Source organism: Rosa chinensis, chromosome 7 (assembly GCF_002994745.2).
Source record: "Rosa chinensis cultivar Old Blush chromosome 7, RchiOBHm-V2, whole genome shotgun sequence".
Lineage (NCBI taxonomy): Eukaryota > Viridiplantae > Streptophyta > Magnoliopsida > Rosales > Rosaceae > Rosa > Rosa chinensis.
In genome coordinates, this window is record NC_037094.1 from 40,221,465 (window position 1) to 40,241,178 (window position 19,714).

Consider the following 19,714-nt stretch of genomic DNA (forward strand, 5'->3'; position numbering starts at 1 on the left):
ATGTAATCAAGAAAAAGCATGCAATGAAACACTTAAGCATATAGGGATGGAATTTACGAAAATAACTATAAAACAAAGAAGAATTTGAGAAGTAAAGGGAAAGAGAAAGCAAATCTGCGTGGACGACTCCTCCACAGCTACTTCAGAATTGGGTTGCCTCCCAAGCAGCGCTTAATGTTTATAGTCTTTCAGCCTAGACTTGTACCTCCAATTAATCCTCAGGGTGTGGAATGTTTTGGAGGGGTACAGCCTCCACTTCATGTTCCACAAATGCCTCATAGTAAGGCTTCAGGCGATGGCCATTCACTTTGAACTCGTTACCTGTTTGTTCACTCTTTATCTGCACAGCTCCATGAGAAAACACATTAGTGATAACAAAAGGCCCAATCCAACGAGAACGAAGTTTACCTGGGAAGAGTTTGAGACGAGAATGGAAGAGAAGAACTTTTTGTCCCACAACAAAAGTCTTCCTTCGAATCATTTTATCATGGAATGCCTTAGTCTTGTCCTTGTAAATCTTAGCACTTTCGAAGGCATCATTCCTAATCTCCTCTAACTCTTGCAATTGCAACTTCCTATGAAGCCCAGCTGCATCAATATCCATGTTGAACTGCTTCACAGCCCACCAAGCTTTGTGCTCTAACTCCACAGGTAAATGGCAAGGTTTGCCATAGACAATTCGATATGGTGACATACCTATGGGAGTTTTGTATGCAGTTCTGTAGGCCCACAAAGCATCCTCTAGACGCAAGGACCAATCTTTCCTGTTAGGGTTCACAGTCTTCTCCAATATCCCCTTGATCTGACAATTAGAGACCTCCGCGTGCCCACTAGTTTGGGGGTGATAAGGTGTAGAAACCTTATGTGTCACATCATATCTCTTCAAGAGGGCCTCAATCGTCCTATTGCAAAAATGGGATCCACCATCACTAATGAGAACTCTAGGCATTCCAAACCTGCTAAAGATGTTAGACTTGATAAAATCTGCAACAACCTTAGAGTCATTAGTTCTAGTGGCCTTTGCTTCCACCCATTTGGAAACATAGTCCACTGCAAGTAAGATATAGAGAAACCCACAAGATGATGGGAAAGGTCCCATGAAATCTATACCCCAGACATCAAAGATTTCAACAGTTATGATATTAGTCAAGGGCATTTGATCTCTAGGACCTAGGTTTCCTGTTCTTTGGCACTTATCACAAGTTAAACAATAGGCATGTGCATCCCTAAACAAAGTTGGCCAATAGAACCCAGACTCTAACACTTTTAATGCAGTTTTCTTTGACCCAAAGTGACCCCCACATGCTTTAGAGTGGCAAAACGAAAGTATAGCATTATGTTCATGTTCAGGCACACATCTTCTAATCAATTGATCAGAACAATGTTTCCATAAATAAGGTTCATCCCAAACATATTGCTTAACAGTTTTCTTAAGCCTATCTCTATGAGCACGTGACATGGTATCAGGAATCTTTCTAGACACAATATAGTTCACAATATCTGCATACCATGGTTCACTTACCTGAAGTCCAAAGAGTTGCTCATCTGGAAATGTCTCCACCAGAGGGAGATGATCTTCTGCATGCACCAAGCGACTCAAGTGGTCAGCTACCACGTTTTCACTACCCTTTTTGTCCTTGATTTCCACGTCAAATTCTTGTAAGAGTAGGATCCATCTGATGAGCCTTGGTTTCGCCTCCTTCTTGGTCATCAAGTATTTCAAAGCTGCATGGTCAGTAAAGATAATAACCTTGGTACCAAGTAAGTAAGAACGAAACTTCTCAAGGGCAAAGACAACTGCAAGGAGCTCTTTCTCTGTGGTTGAATAGTTCATTTGTGCATCATTGAGAGTCCTTGAGGCGTAGTAGATGGCATAGGGTCGCTTGTCCTTCCTTTGTCCCAAAACAGCTCCAACTGCATAGTCAGAGGCATCACACATCAACTCAAAGGGCAAGGACCAGTCTGGAGGTAACATGATGGGGGCAGACGTCAACAACTCCTTAAGCTTGTCAAAAGCTTCTTGACACTCCTTGTCAAAGTGAAATGGCACATCCTTCTGGAGTAGTTGACATAAAGGTCTCGAAATCTTGGAGAAGTCCCTGATGAACCTCCTATAAAAACCTGCATGGCCAAGGAAAGAACGAATCTCTCTCACAGAAGTGGGAGAGGGTAAGTGACGCACAATATCCACCTTGGCTTTATCAACCTCTATACCCCTAGCAGAGATAATATGTCCTAGGACTATTCCTTGCTTAACCATAAAATGGCATTTTTCCCAATTAAGTACAAGGTTAGTTTCCATGCAACGTTTCAAAATTATCTCCAGATTATTAAGACAATCATCAAAATTCTTTCCAAAAACTGAAAAGTCATCCATGAATACCTCTATGATTTTCTCAATATAATCTGAAAAGATACTTACCATACACCTCTGAAAGGTACCTGGAGCGTTGCAAAGTCCGAAGGGCATACGTCTATAGGCAAACGTCCCAAAGGGGCAAGTGAAGGTTGTCTTCTCTTGGTCTTTATTTGCAATGGCAATCTGGTTGTAGCCTGAGTAGCCATCCAAGAAGCAGTAATAGTCATGTCCAGCTAGGCGCTCAAGCATCTGATCAATGAATGGCAAAGGAAAGTGATCTTTCCTTGTGGTTGCGTTGAGCCTCCTATAGTCAATGCATACTCTGTGGCCTGTGACTGTCCTTTGGGGCACCAGTTCGTTCTCAGCATTCTTCACCACAGTGATCCCAGATTTCTTGGGCACGACCTGAACTGGGGAGACCCACTTGGAGTCTGAAATGGGGTAGATTACCCCACAATCAAGGAGTTTGATAACCTCCTTCTTCACAACTTCCATCATTGGAGGGTTGAGACGACGTTGAGCCTCTCTAGTGGGTTTAGACCCCTCCTCTAGAAGTATCCTATGGACGCAAGTTGTAGGGCTGATTCCCTTGATGTCTGCCAATGTCCATCCTATGGCGGTCTTGTGTTGCTTTAGCATTTCCACCAACTTCTCTTCTTGTGAATCGTCAGTGCAGAGGACACAATCACTGGTAAGGTCTCCTTGTCCCCTAAGTAGACATACTTCAAATGGTCTGGAAGAGGTTTTAGCTCAAGTTCTGGGGCCTGGACCACTGAAGGTAAAGTCTTGTTAGCAGATAACTGAATGGACAAAGGAGAGATAGACTTACCTATATAGGGTGATGCCTCAAGGAAGGAGACGTTTTCAATGATTTTCTCCTCACAAGTGTCTTTCAACTTGTCCTCTGAGATGATGATTCCTTCCTTGGTGTAGCCTACCCCACTCTCAAGTGTAGTGACTAAGGTATCCTCATGCATAATATCAAACATTTTCTGCGCAAGTTCATCCAAAATATCAGTAGAAAAACAATCATGAACCTCTAGGGGATACCTCATGGCTTCAAAGATGTTAAAGCCAATAATGTCACCATCGAACTCCATTGTGAGAGAGCCTGCATACACATCAATCTTCGTCCTAGCTGTCCTTAAGAAAGGACGTCCCAAAAGCAATGGAGTGGAACTCACAGGGGAATCCTCCATTTCTAACACATAAAAATCAGCTGGGAAGATAAGATGGTTAACTTGTACAAGCACATCCTCCAACAAACCTCTAGGGTATGCATTGGATCTGTCAGCTAATTAAATGATAACATTGTCAGACTTAAGTTCCCCTAAACCTAGGGTTTCATAAACAGAATAGGGCATAACATTAACAGATGCACCTAGGTCTAGCATGGCATTCTTAAATCTAGAATTACCAATAGTACACGGAATAGTAAAACTTCCAGGATCCTTACACTTTGGAGGAATTTTCCTCTGAATCAATGCAGAGACATTCTCACTTACCTTTACCACCTCCTTTTCACGGTTTACTCTCCTAGTAGTGCAAAGCTCTTTGAGGAACTTGGCATACTTAGGGACTTGCTTGATGGCCTCTAGGAGGGGTAAGTTCACTTGCACCTTCTTGAAAGTTTCTAAGATAGCTTGGTCACTCTCATCCTTCTTAGATTGGGCAAACCTGCGTGGGAAGGGCATGCAAGGAGAAGAAGGGTTAGCAATAACCGAATTTGATAAGTTAGAGTTACTACCTTGAATTTCCGGTTTTGCCTTTAATGGTGAGGACGCCTCGGTCTCTTCCTTGGACGTTGCAGGGTCCTTCTCAATACCCAACTTGGTGGGTTCTTGGTCTTCCTCAATTTCTATGCTCACTTGGGCCTTCCTTGACCCCTTTGGTTGATCCATGAACACTCTTCCACTCCTTGTAGTAACAACTGATGCATTCTCCACATTAGGGTTAGGTATTGTGTTACTAGGGAGCTTTCCAGTTTCGTGGATCTTGCTCATTGATGTCGCTTTTGGGAAGCGACCAATTTAACCCTGAAATGTCATTAGTAGTATAAAGTAAATAGGGATCGTTCTATTCCTGGGATTGAGGGTACACCTGTCATTGTCAAACAATTAAACAATTAAAAATAAAACAAAGTATAATATTTACAAAAATATAACAAAATATATACATATTTACGAAAAAGGGGGGATTTTTGATTTTTGGTTTTCTATTTCCGAAAATAAAAGCTAACTAAATAATTAAAATGCAAAAACATAAAAATACAAATGGAATGCAAGAACAAAGATCAAAGTCGAAACTCATGATAAAAATTGATTCAAGTTCACCATTGTTCATCATAGTCATGCAAGAGGAGTTGATCATGTGAAACGTTCAAAAGCAAACAATTTCCCATATTTTACTTTCAATGCTAATTAACCTAAGCGAAAGCACCTAGACTAATCCTATCAAACATGCAATCAAACCCTAGAAAGCTAGTCAATCATGTCATGTTTAACGCATTAAGCACCTAGAAAGGCTATCAACTCGAATGTGCAACTTAGTATGAAAAAGTCCACCTAATTGCAATCTTCTTTGATTAAATTCGGTTTTTGTACAAAACCTTTACTACTTATTGATTCAAGAACACAAAACCAAAAAGTTGATCCATGTTCTTAAATTCGTAGCAACATTCACATAAAAACCCTAAATGTTTCGAACCATTCAAGATTATCATACAAAAGATTTCTATCATGCAAATTTAATCAAACACTCACACAAAAGCAACCATAAATCACAATATATGAATCTGAAAATTAACAATTAATCATAAAATTTCAGAAATCAATATTTGTTCAAACAATTGTGTCAACTAAGGCATAACCAACGAAAATTATAAAGCAAAGGTTACAAGGAGAATCGGATTACACCGTGATGAAGATGAGATGAATGAAGTGATGAATGGTCTCTTGAATTTCGAAAGCAATCTTCAAGGATGGTGATGGATGATGTGCACGGCTTGTCTTCTTCTTCCTTGGCCTTGCTTGAACTTCGTGGTTGGCCTAGAGGATGGAGATGAACACGGCTAGGCTAGAGAGATTTCTGAATTTTTTTCTCAAAGTGTAAACGCAAAAGTGTGGACCTCCTTGACGTTGAGAGAAGAGAGGAATATATAGGGGACGGCTCCTAGGTCTCCATGCCGTCCAAAACCCTAGAAAAGCTCACGGCTATTGCTTGCTTTGTCCACATATTTTCCTCCAATGAATTCTTGCCACATAAGCCCTATGAAGTGGTGCAACCAATCACAAAATTCCAATATTAATTCCCTAAATAATTCTTGCCGAAATATGTAGATAATTTCTGATTTTATACACCAATTTCGGCAACAATATATTTAGAGAATAAAGGGGGATGAACCTAGACTCCTTTGAGAGCTTTTTGTGTTCAACACATATTCTCTTTCCTTTAAAAGCTCCCTAAGAAATCTCCACGAAATCTCTTTATTTTTCTGATTTTTCCTCACGGCAAAAACCCTAATTTCTCTCTTCATTATCTCTTGGCCGAATTCCCTAGGGTTTGCACGGCATTCCCTTGTTTTCCTCTTGGCTTGGACGGCTAGGAGTCTTCTAGGGTTTATCTCTTGATTTATTTCCATAAAAATAGCCCTAGAAAATCTCCTTTTAATTTCTGATTTTCCACGTCACCTCCTTGCTTCTCTCTTGCAAATTCACGGCAAAACATCTTTAGGGCTAGGGTTTGCGTCACAAACCCTAGTTCCGTGGGCTCTTGTGGGCTTTTATCCAATTAGCTGAAAATCCAACAAGTCTTGAGAGTTTTTGGGCCTCCATGCGTCACCTCTATGCCATGTCATCATCTAGAGTCTTCAAGAAGCTTCTCTCATGCCATGTCACTTCATTAATTCGATCTCCATTCATGGTTGGCTCAAAAGTCTTGTTTTGGCAAGCTTTCCTTTTCTGGACAGGGTTTCCTGGTTGGACCAGGAAAACTTCTTTTCTTCATTTCTGCTCATTTGTGCTTCCCTTTGTACTTCATCTTGTCTCCCTCCAACGTTGGCTAGCTTCTCTTTCCATTTGTGAGCTCGTTTCAGCTCATTTGTGACAAGGACCTGAAAATAGAAACTAGTAAGAAAAATAGAAACTTTCCTAAAATGAAAAATGGCAACTTTCCTAAACTGAAAATGGGAAACTTTCTAAAAATGAAAAATAGAAACTACCGAAAATAGAAACTTTCTACAAATAGGAATTTTCCCAATCAAAGAATGGAAACTTTCCTAAACAGGGTTTTATTAAGGAAATAACGCAGAAAATGTAGGGAAATGCAGTTAAAACGTCGCATTAAAATGCTCCTATCACTCATGAAATCCACAACTTGACCCATCTGCTTCTTGAGCTCTGCAATGTCCTTGGTGTGGGTCTGTTGTCCTTGAATCAAAGCCTATGTAGAGTTTGTCAAGGCTTGAGTAGAACTAGTCAAGGCTTCCAACGTTTTGTTATAGTGAGACATTGAAGGTCCTGAGTTCTGTGGAGGAGGAGGCATGTAAGGCCTTTGAAAAGATGACCCTTGGAATGAAGGCCCTTGTGGACGTTGGAAGTTCCCACCAAGAGGATTCTGAACGTTCTCATTGTTGGTCCACTTGAAGTTGGGATGGTCCCTCCATCCTGGGTTGTAAGTATTAGAATAAGGGTCATGCCTAGGACGTTGAGGTCCTCCTTGATATCCTCCTTGATATCCTCCAATAGCATTAGCAGATTCCCATCCTCCATTTTCATTGAGTTGGGGGCACTGATCTGTAACATGCCCTTGCATAGAGCATACCCCACAAGCTATTGTTGCACTTGGTCCCTTGGAACTTACCACTTGGTTCATGAGAAGAGTAAGCTTATTCAGTTGATCTTCAATGGCAGTATTCTTGCTCATCTCATGCACCCTACGAGTAGAGTGTCCTACCCCCTCATATTGTTGAGAGTTTAGGGCACGATTAGCTATAAGTTCCTTCCCAACCGCAGGTGACTTATCCACAAAAGCTCCTCCAGCTGCAGCATCAAGCATTTGCCTTTCCAAGGGTAGGAGTCCTTCGTAGAAGCATGTAAGTAGGGTCTCATCCTTCATCTGATGTTGAGGACATTGTGCAAGTAGGGAGTTGAACCTCTCATAGTAGGCAGCATAGGACTCATCATGGGCTTGCTCTATTCCACTAAGCTTCTTCCTAAGTGTGATGACCTTTGAAGCTGGGAAGTATTTCTCCAAGAAGGCCTTTCTCATTGTTTCCCATGATGTGATACGTCCTGCAGGAAGTTCATATAGCCAATCCTTGGCTCTATCAGCTAGAGAGAATGGAAATGCTCTCATCTTAAGAAGGTTTTCATCTACCCCTTGTGGTTGCATGTTTGCACAAACAGATTGGAATTCTCGTACGTGCTAATTAGCATCCTCCATATTAAGTCCATGGAAGATAGGGAGCTTGTGCAACAGTCCACTCTTAAGCTCAAACTCTGCTTGTCTTCCAGCTGCAGGGGCAGGGTATACTATGCCTGTAGGAGGTCCTCCTTCAACAGTTGCGGTGGAGAGTTCCCTAATAGATGCCATTCTCTCTTCCTCGACTTCTTCGTGTGGGGGTGAAGGTGGTGTAGAGTTGGACGAAACCACAGGTGAAGGTGAACGTGAAGGAGGAGATGGACTCGGTGTAGGTGATGTAGACTCCTCAGAAAAGTAAGTCCGCTTCCCTTGCTCGTTGAATGTGTACTCTTTGTATGTTGAAGGGGAAGGGCTTGTGTACTCAAGAAGTGAAGGATTCTTCAAACGAGCGAGCCTTGCTTCAATTTCCTTTATTGTGGAGGGTCTAAAAGGCTCGGTCATTCATAGGAATCCTGAACATCATCAAAATTCAAAGAAGTTAGCAAGGTATAAAGTGAGTTAATTAGAAACTAGTGATTTAAACATCAACTTTACTATTCACGAGTCACTATTCACAAGTTCCTATTCACGAATTTACTATTTATGATTTGTACAAGTATAAAAAGAGTATAAATTACAAACTATCCACAATCTTTTCACAAATAAACCACGTAAGAAGTTTATACAAGTATAAAATATACAAAACAACACAATTGTCAAGTGGAGGTTATGTTCAAGTATCTTGTTATCTTTACAAAATAAAGTTAATATCTCAATTGATTACAAGTTGTAAGTCGAGCCCAATAGAAACCACTACTATTGGTGAGATACGATCTAGGGATAGTCTGATGTGGCTTTTGTTGAGCGACCAATTTAACCCTGAAATGTCATTAGTAGTATAAAGTAAATAGGGATCGTTCTATTCCGGGGATTGAGGGTACACCTGTCATTGTCAAACAATTAAACAATTAAAATTAAAACAAAGTATAATATTCACAAAGGTATTTACAATTATAAACATTATTTACGAAAATAGGGGGGATTTTTGGTTTTTGATTTTGGTTTTCGAAAATTAAACTAAGTTAAGAAAATAATTAAAATGCAAAAACATAACAAATACAAATGGGATGTGAGAACAAAGATCAAAGTCGAAACTCATGATTAAAATTGATTCAAGTTCATCATTGTTCATCATAGTCATGCAAGAGGAGTTGATCATGTGAAACGTTCAAAAGCAAACAATTTCCCATATTTTACTTTCAATGCTAATTAACCTAAGCGAAAGCACCTAGATTAATTCTATCAAACATGCAATCAAGCCCTAGAAAGCTAGTCAATCATGTCATGATTAATGCATTAAGCACCTAGAAAGGCTATCAACTCAAATGTGCAACTTAGTATGAAAAAGTCCACCTAATTGCAATCTTCTTTGATTAAATTCGGTTTTTGTACAAAACCTTTACTACTTATCGATTCAAGAACACAAAACCAAAAAGTTGATCCATGTTCTTAAATTCGTAGCAACATTCACATAAAAACCCTAAATGTTTCGAACCATTCAAGATTATCATACAAAAGATTTCTATCATTCAAATTTAATCAAACACTCACACAAAAGCAACCATAAATCGCAATATATGAATCTGAAAATTAACAATTAATCATAAAATTTCAGAAAACAATATTTGTTCAAACAATTGTGTCAACTAAGGCATAACCAACGAAAATTACAAAGCAAAGGTTACAAGGAGAATCGGATTACACCGTGATGAAGATGAGATGAATGAAGTGATGAATGGACTCTTGAATTTCGAAAGCAATCTCCAAGGGTGGTGATGGATGGTGTGCACGGCTTGTCTTCTTCTTCCTTGGCCTTGCTTGAACTTCGTGGTTGCCCTAGAGGATGGAGATGAACACGGCTAGGCTAGGGAGAGTTTCTGATTTTTTTCTCAAAGTGTAAATGCAAAAGTGTGGAACTCCTTGACGTTGAGAGAAGAGAGGAATATATAGGGGACGGCCAACTTGGTCTCCAAGCCGTGAATTTCTTCTTTATTTTCCATGGAATTAATCTGAAAATGCCACATAGTTTCCTCCAATGATAGCTTGCCACATAAGCCCTATGAGGTGGTGCAACCAATCACAAAATTCTCTTTTAATTCCCTAGAAATATTGCCGAAATTCCTTGAGATAATTTCTGATTTTTCTTGTTTAATTTCGGCCACTTCCTTTAGGAATTCTAGGAATGAATCTAGACTCCTTTTTAGCCGTTTCTTGGTTCCCACCTTTTTCTCTTTCCTTAAAACTCTCTTAGAAAATATCTTTGCCGAAATCTTCTAGGTTCTTCTTTGATTCACACGGCAATTCTCTCTCCTTCCTTGTATTTCTCACGGCAATCCCTAGCTTCTCTCTCTCTTTAAACGGCAAAGGCTCAAGATAACTCTTCCAAGAATATCTCATTCCAAGAAAATCTCCCTAGAAAATCTCCACCGAAATCTTCTTATTATTTTCTGATTTTCCACGTCATCTTCCTTGTTTCTCTCTAGGATTTCACGGCAAAACATCTTTAGGGCTAGGGTTTGCGTCACAAACCCTAGTTCCATGGGCCTTTGTGGGCTTTTATCCAAGTAGCCGAAATTCCAACAAGTCTTGAGAGTTTTTGGGCCTCCATGCGTCACCTCTATGCCATGTCATCATCTAGAGTCTTCAAGAAGCTTCTCTCATGCCATGTCACTTTATTAATTCGATCTCCATTCATGGTTGGCTCAAGAGTCTTGTTTTGGCAAGCTTTCCTTTTCTGGACCGGGTTTCCTGGTTGGACTAGGAAAACTTCTTTTCTTCATTTCTGCTCATTTGTGCTTCCCTTTGTACTTCATCTTGTCTCCCTCCAATGTTGGCTATCTTCTCTCTCCATTTGTGAGCTCATTTCAGCTCATTTGTGACAAGGACCTGAAAATAGAAACTAGTAAGAAAAATAGAAACTTTCCTAAAATGAAAAATGGCAACTTTCCTAAACTGAAAATGGGAAACTTTCTAAAAAATGATAAATAGAAACTACTGAAAATGGAAACTTTCTACAAATAGGAACTTTCCCAATCAAAGAATGGAAACTTTCCTAAACAGGGTTTTATTAAGGAAATAACGCAGAAAATGCAGGGAAAAGCAAGTAAAACGTTGCATTAAAATGCTCCTATCAAATTCCCCCACACTTAGCTTTTGCTAGTCCCTTAGCAAAATCACACTAAGACACACACTAAGACTCAACGAAAATTTAAAGACTTGACACAAAACAGACTCTATTGCCCTTTAACTATTTGTCTCAGCAATCTCTTACTTTCACAACACCAAGATTAGCACTTAACCAAGATTCAATGTTTAAGCATTCGAGAGTTAATTGAAACACATAATCTTCACATACACAAGTAGGACTTGGTTGGAACAATGGTGATGGTTTCTGTTAAGCATGCTTCAAACAAGTATGATTCAACTCCTCACAAGTTATATCCACTCTTTCTTCTCTCAGATCATGGCAATGCTTAAAAGCTTATACACTCAAGTATATGTGAAAGATAGCAAGTATATCACATAATTCAAGAAACGAAAGCACATGTATAATTTTCTTTAAAGATCTCATGAAGGATACCAACTACTTGCACAGATGGACCCAAGCCATAGGTTCAACTCTTGTAACTCATCTCCACATCAAGGGCTGTCCCATCTTAAGGATCAAGAAGGTCTTCTTAAAGGGTGTAATGGGGCCAAGGCTCAAGGTTTTAAGAAATGAAGGGTAAGGATTTATCAAAATGTCCTAAAAACCTAGCAGAGCACATGTAAATGTAGAGACCACAAGAAATCCACCAATGCATTGCAAAAACGTCACTTCCCCTAGAGGTAACATAAAAGGGGCCTAGTGTCTTCATGTTGGGCCCAATCTTCATTGTAAACTTCCCCTGAACTATAGTGAATGGACAAAGGTCAAATTTTTCTTTAATAGGCCTTCATTTCAAAGTAAACTCCAAAATCACTAAGTATGGGGGACTAAAATCCATAAATATTTCTTTCTTTTCTTTTCTAGCCGTACATTTTTTTCTTTTCTTTTCATTTTTCACGGCTTTCACATATTTTTTCTTTATGGACAAGTCTACCCCCACACTTGAACTTTAACCTCTTCTCAATTTCCATCCTTAGCACCAAACCCATGTAGTATGTCTCAAAAGATAGCTCCACTAAGTTCTTAGAACAAAGGGTAGGGTTGTTACTATACTAAGCTTCATGGTTAAGGATTTTAGGGTGATGAACGAAAAGGCTTAATGTAGGCTCAAAGGGGCTTATCTAGGGGAGTCCCTCGACCGGCACAAATGGGGACACAAGTTTATATGGCAATGGTGGTAATTCCTAGGATGCCTCTATCCCTTCCAGAATCAGGGCCATGTATTGATATAACGTTTCAACAAGCACAAGAGTGAATTCTAGCATTCTCTAGTCCATCAAACTTAATCTATGGCAAGTAGTCAACCAAGATGAAAGAATAATGAGATCATCAAAACATCACCAAGAAATTAAGAATATATATTTTCGATTCACTCCAAGAAAAAGGAACATGGGCTCAATTATCTCACATGGGTTTATATGAATCAAAACTCATCTTAACATGCTCATATTCTGTACCAAAGTTTCGAAATCCATATCCACTACAAGGCATATATTTTTCATATATCTGAATTAACCAAAGAATACCATGTTTAAATCATCTCAATTTTGTGATCCTCTTTTAATCATGATTTCAGAGATATAGAATCATCCTAGACAGTTGAAAGGGCATCCTAAGACTCAAAACAAAAACAAAAGCAACGAAAATTTTTTAAATTTTTGACATTTTTCACTTTTTTTTGTATTTTTCAATATATGACTCAAGATAAAAGTGTAAATCCCTTCCCCCACACTTAAATATTGCATTGTCCTCAATGTAATCAATTAAAAGCATGCAATGAAACACTTAAGCATTTAGGGATGGAATTACGAAAATGACTACCAAAAACAAAGAAAAATTGGAGAAGTAAAAGGGAGAGATAAAACAAATCTGCGTTGATGACTCCTCCACAGCTACTTCAGAATTGGGTTGCCTCCCAAGCAGCGCTTAATGTTTATAGTCTTTCAGCCTAGACTTGTACCTCCTTTTAATCCTCAGGGTTTGGAACGTTTTGGAGGGGTACATCCTCCACTTCATGTTCCACAAATGCCTCATAGTAAGGCTTCAAGCGATGACCATTCACTTTGAACTCGTTGCCTGTTTGTTCACTCTTTATCTGCACAGCTCCATGAGGAAACACATGAGTGATAACAAAAGGCCCAATCCAACGAGAACGAAGCTTACCTGGGAAGAGTTTGAGACGAGAATGGAAGAGAAGAACTTTTTGACCCACAACAAAAGTCTTCCTTCGAATCATTTTATCATGGAATGCCTCAGTCTTATCCTTGTAAATCTTAGCACTTTCGAAGGCATCATTCCTAATCTCCTCTAACTCTTGCAATTGCAACTTCCTATGAAACCCAGCTGCATCAATATCCATGTTGAACTGCTTCACAGCCCACCAAGCTCTATGCTCTAACTCCACAGGTAAATGGCAAGGTTTGCCATAGACAATTCGATATGGTGACATACCTATGGGAGTTTTGTATGCAGTTCTGTAGGCCCACAAAGCATCCTCTAGATGCAAGGACCAGTCCTTCCTGTTGGGGTTCACAGTCTTCTCCAATATCCCCTTGATCTGGCGATTAGAGACCTCCGCCTGCCCACTAGTTTGGGGGTGATAAGGTGTAGAAACCTTATGTGTCATGATAGGAGCATTTTAATGCGACGTTTTACTCGCTTTTCCCTGCATTTTCTGCGTTATTTCCTTAATAAAACCCTGTTTAGGAAAGTTTCCATTCTTTGATTGGGAAAGTTCCTATTTGTAGAAAGTTTCTATTTTTGTAGTTTCTATTTATCATTTTTAGTAAGTTTCCATTTTCAGTAATTTCTATTTTTCATTTTTTAGAAAGTTTCCATTTTCAGTTTAGGAAAGTTGCCATTTTTCATTTTAGGAAAGTTTCTATTTTTCTTACTAGTTTCTATTTTCAGGACCTCCGAGCTAGAAAGTGGAAATGAACTCACAAATGGAAAGAGGAGCTTGCGATCACCAAGGGGAGCAAAGATGAAGAACAATGAGCCACAGAAATGAGCAGAAATGAAGAAAAAGAGTTTTCCTGGTCCAACCAGGAAACCCTGCGAAAATGAGGAAAGCCCACCAATGAAGTTTCCAACGTTACTATGAAAAAGAAATGGAAAAATAAAGTGTTGTGACGTTGGAAGATGACATAGCATAGAAGTGACGCATGGAGGCCCAAAAACTCTCAAGACTTGTTGGATTTTCGGCTAATTGGATAAAAGCCCACCAAAGCCCATGGAACTAGGGTTTGTGACGCAAACCCTAGCACTAAAGTTGTTGTTGCCGTGAATTTGCAAGAGAGAAACAAGGAGGTGGCGTCCAAGAAAATCAGAAATTAAAAGGAGATTTTCTAGGGTTATTTTTATGGAAATAAATCAAGAGATAAACCCTAGAGACTCCTAGCCGTCCAAGCAAGAGAGAAACAAGGAATTGCCGTGCAAAATAAAAGAGAAACCCTAGAGAATTCGGCCAAGGGATAATGAAGAGAGAAACTAGGGTTTTGCCGTGTGGAAAATCAGAAATTCAAGAGAGATTTCGTGGAGATTTCTTAGGGAGCTTTTAAAGGAAAGAGAATATGTGTTGAACACAAAAAGCTCTCAAAGGAGTCTAGGTTCGTCCCCCTTTATTCTCTAAATATATTGTTGCCGAAATTGGTGAAGGAAATCAGAAAATATCTCTATATATTTCGGCAAGATTATTTAGGGAATTAATTCTGGAATTTTGTGATTGGTTGCACCACCTCATAGGGCTTATGTGGCACGAAATCATTGGAGGAAATTATGTGGAGGAAGCAAGCTATTGCCGTGAGTTTCTCTAGGGTTTTACACGGCTTGAAGACCTAGAAGCCGTCCCTATATATTCCTCTCTTCTCTCAACGTCAAGAAGTTCCTAGTTCCATTTTTTACGTTCTACACTTGAGAACTAATTCAGAAAACTCTCTAGCTTAGCCGTGCTCCTCTCCATCCTCTAGGGCAACCACGAAGTGCAAGCAAGGCCAAGGAAGAAGAAGACAAGCCGTGCATACCATCCACCCTCCACCTTGAAGATTGCTTTCGAAATTCAAGAGACCACATCATCATTTCATCCATCTCATCTTCATCACGGTGTAATCCGATTCTCCTTGTACCTTTGCTTTGTAATTTTCGTTGGTTTGCCTTAGTTGACACTTATGTATGAACAAGTATTGATTTCTGAAATTTTATGATTAATTGTTAATTTTCAGATTCATATATTGTGATTTATGGTTGCTTTTGTGTAAGTGTTTGATTGAATTTGCATGATAGAAATCGTTTGTATGATAATCTTGAATGGTTCGAAACATTTAGGGTTTTTATGTGAATGTTGCTACGAATTTGAGAACATGAATCAACTTTTTGGTTTTGTGTTCTTGAATCAACAAGTAGTAAAGGTTTTGTACAAAAACCGAAATTTAATCAAAGGAGATTGCAATTAGGTGAACTTTTTCATACTAAGTTGCACATTTGAATTGATAGCCTTTCTAGATGCTTAATGCGTTGAACATGACATGATTGACTAGAAATTGTTTGCTTAGAACGTTTCACATGATCAATTCCTCTTGCATGACTATGATGAACAATGATGAACTTGAATTAACTTTGATTATAAATTCCGATTTGATCTTTGTTCGTGCATTTCATTTGCATTTTTATGTTTTTGCATTTTAATTGTTTTCTTTACTTAGTTTAATTTCCGAAAATCAAAACCAAAAATCCCCCTAATTTCGTAAATATGTATATATTTTGTTATATTTTTGTAAATATTATACTTTGTTTTAATTTTAATTGTTTAATTGTTTGATAATGACAGGTGTACCCTCAATCCCCGGAATAGAACGATCCCTATTTATTCTATACTACTAATGACATTTCAGGGTTAAATTGGTCGCTTCCTAAAAGAGACACCAATTTTTGGCGCCGTTGCCGGGGATTGAAAAATCATTTGCCATATTGTGAATATTTGTTTTGTATATTGTGACCGAAAAAAAAAAAAAATTACTTGTTAATTATTTTGTAATTGTCGAAAATTAGTTACTTAGGTTGTTGTTTATATTGTTGAATACGAATTTTTATTGTAAGTTGTAAATTAAAGAAGGAATAGGTGAAGTCGTGTTTATTAATATTGGCCTAAACCCCTTATTGGTACCTAGTCCAGGTCCCTTAAGGTTGAGGGCGGCTTTTATTAACATTCATTGAACTGTCTTCACACTTAGAACCTTTTATATCCAAGTAAGTATAGCCTATGTGGGATGGTGTCTAGGAAGGGGACAACGCTCATGACTGGTTCTTGGATTCAGAAGTGCTTACAAATGGGCGTAAACCTCAATGAGGGAGTAGCCTATGCCAAAATGGATCCTACCTCTCGTGGTCGCCCTCCCCTACCTGGCCATTTCAGTAAGGTTGCCCAAAGGATGTAGGAGAGACTTGGTGTCTAGACGACTATACTTGGGCCGCACGTCCTCTTGATTTACCGCTTGGAATTTAATTTGAAATCAATAATATACATAACGAGTGAAAATGTTGTGATTCACTAAGGTATATTGGATTAAACATAGTCTTGAAAAGGGTAGCTGTTTCAGTCCCATTGCACATCGAGACTCCCTGTTCCCGTACCTAAGTGTTGAAAATAATTGTAAAGAAAAGCAAAGAAAACAATTACTTGTAAGTATTTTCGTAAAAAAAATAAAATAAAAAAAAAAAAAAAAAAAAGGAAAAAAAAAAAAATGTGTTTGTGACGTTTTGTTTGAAAGAATTTGTGTAAAATGTGTCTAATCTTGTTAAACAAAAGAAAAGAAAAGAATTAATTGTAAATATTGTTAAATTCTTGATTGTTATAAGTGTGTAAAATCGTATGAGTAGATAAGGGCCCTTTTGTTAATATTAGCCTTAACCCTTCATTAGTGCCTTTCTAAGGTCTTTTGAAGTTGAGGGCGGCTTTTATTAACATTTGGAGAACTGTCTAACACATGAGTTCTTTTCAAGCTGAGTAAGGGGCATATAGGTGGTGTCTTAGGTTGAGACCCTGGGTGATGGGTTCAATTTGGATCTCAGAGATACTATAGACTGTGCCTAAACCACAATGTGGGAGTAGCCAATAGGGGCCTAAACCTCAATGAGGGAGTAGCCTCCGTAGTGTCACCAAAATGAGTCCTCCCTCTCACTTACCTCTTAATCTGGTCATCTAGCCTTCTGAAACAAAGGAAAGTGACTTATGTCTAGGCGACTATCCCTAGATCGTATCTCACCAATGGTAGTGGTTTCTATTGGGCTCGACTTACAACTTGTAATCAATTGAGATATTAACTTTATTTTGTAAAGATAATAAGATACTTGAACATAACCTCCACTTGTAAATTATGTGTTTTGTACATTTTATACTTGTATAAACTTCTTACGTGGTTTATTTGTGAAAAGATTGTGGATAGTTTGTAATTTATACTTCTTTTTATACTTGTATAAATCATAAATAGTAAAGTCGTGAATAGTAACTTGTGAATAGTGACTCGTGAATAGTAAGGTTGATGTATAAATCACTAATTTGTAATTAACTCACTTTATACTTTGCTAACTTCTTTGAATTTTGATGATGTTCAGGATTCCTATGAATGACCGAGCCTTTTAGATCTTCTACACTAAAGGAAATTGAAGCAAGGCTCGCTCGCTTGAAGGGTCCTTCACTTCTTGAGCACACAAGCCCTTCCCCTTCAACATACAAAGAGTACACATTTAACGAGCAAGGGAAGCGGACTTACTTTTCTGAGGAGTCTACATCACCTACACCAAGTCCATCTCCTCCTTCACGTTCACCTTCACCTGTGATTTCGTCCAACTCTACACCACCACCTTCACCACCACCTGAAGAAGTCGAAGAAGAGAGAATGGCATCTATTAGGGAACTCTCCACCGCAACTGTTGAAGGAGGACCCCCTACAGGCATAGTATACCCTGCCCCTGCAGCTGGAAGACAGGCAGAGTTCGAGCTTAAGAGTGGATTGTTGCACAAGCTCCCTATCTTCCATGGACTTAATATGGAGGATGCTAACAAGCATATTCGAGAATTTCAATCTGTTTGTGCAAACATGCAACCACAAGGAGCTGATGAGAATCTTCTGAAGATGAGAGCATTTCCATTCTCTCTAGCTGATAGAGCCAAGGATTGGCTATATGAACTCCCTGCAGGACGTATCACATCATGGGAAACAATGAGAAAGGCCTTCTTGGAAAATACTTCCCAGCTTCTAAGGTCATCACACTTAGAAAGAAGCTCAGTGGAATAGAGCAAGCCCATGATGAGTCCTATGCTGCTTACTATGAGAGGTTCAATTCCTTACTTGCACAATGTCCTCAACATCAAATGAAGGATGAGACCCTACTCACATGTTTCTATGAAGGACTCTTACCCTTGGAAAGGCAAATGTTGGATGCTGCAGCTGGAGGAGCTTTTGTGGATAAGTCACCTGCAGTTGGGAAGGAGCTTATAGCTAATCGTGCCTTGAATTCCCAACAATATGAGGGGGTAGGACACTCTATTCGTAGGGTGCATGAGGTGAGCAAGAATACTGCCATTGAAGACCAACTGAATAAGCTTACTCTTCTCATGAATCAAGTGGTAAGTTCCAAGGGACCAAGTGCAACAATAGCTTGTGGGGTATGCTCTATGCAAGGGCATGTTACAGATCAGTGCCCTCAACTTAATGAGAATGGAGGATGGGAATCTGCAAATGCTATTGGAGGATATCAAGGAGGATACCAAGGAGGACTTCAACGTCCTAGACATGACCCTTACTCCAATACTTACAACCCAGGATGGAGGGACCATCCCAACTTCAAGTGGACCAACAATGATAACGTTCAGAATCCTCTTGGTGGGAACTTCCAACGTCCTCAAGGGCCTTCATTCCAAGGATCATCTTTTCAAAGGCCCTACATGCCTCCTCCTCAACAGAACTCAGGACCTTCAATGTCTCACTATGACAAAACGTTGGAAGCTTTGACTAGTTCCACCCAAGCCTTGACAAACTCTACTCAAGCTTTGATTCAAGGACAACAGACCCACACTAAGGATATTGCAGATCTTAAGAAACAGATGGGCCAAGTTGTGGACTTCATGAGCAAGATTCATGAGACTGGGAAGCTTCCTAGTGGCACAATACCTAACCCTAAGGGTAATGTGGAGAATGCATCAGTTGTGACTACGAGGAGTGGAAGACCATTTGTGGATCCACCCAAGCAACCCAAGAAGGTCCAAATGAGCATAGAGATTGAGGAAGACCAAGAACCCACCAAGTTGGGTATTGAGAAGGACCCTGCAACGTCAACGGAAGAGACTAAGGCATCCTCATCTTTAAAGGCAAAACCGGAAATAAAAGGTAATAATTCTAACTTATCGAATTCGGTTATTGCTAACCCTTCTTCTTCTTGCATGCCCTTCCCACGCAGGTTTGCCCAATCTAAGAAGGATGAAAGTGACCAAGCTATCTTGGAAACTTTCAAGAAGGTGCAAGTAAACTTACCCCTCCTAGAGGCCATCAAGCAAGTCCCTAAGTATGCCAAGTTCCTCAAAGAGCTTTGCACTACTAGGAGGGTAAACCGTGAAAAGGAGGTGGTAAAGGTAAGTGAGAATGTCTCTGCCCTGATTCAGAGGAAGATTCCTCCAAAGTGTAAGGATCCTGGAAGCTTTACTATTCCGTGTACTATTGGTAACTCTAGATTTAAGAATGCTATGCTAGACC

The 19,714-nt window shown here is 39.3% G+C and overlaps 1 protein-coding gene across 1 annotated transcript in view; it reads right to left on the reverse strand.

Moving 5' to 3' along the window:
• Positions 1-1,687: 1,687 nt before the first annotated feature.
• LOC112177922 overlaps positions 1,688-19,714 on the reverse strand; it is a gene marked incomplete at its 3' end in the record, with an annotated part of 128,197 nt that continues 110,170 nt past the window's right edge. Inside the window, exon 8 of the mRNA XM_024316159.1 lies at positions 1,688-2,567. Coding sequence (XP_024171927.1) covers positions 1,688-2,567 — 880 coding nt within the window. The remainder of the gene's footprint in view (positions 2,568-19,714) is intronic.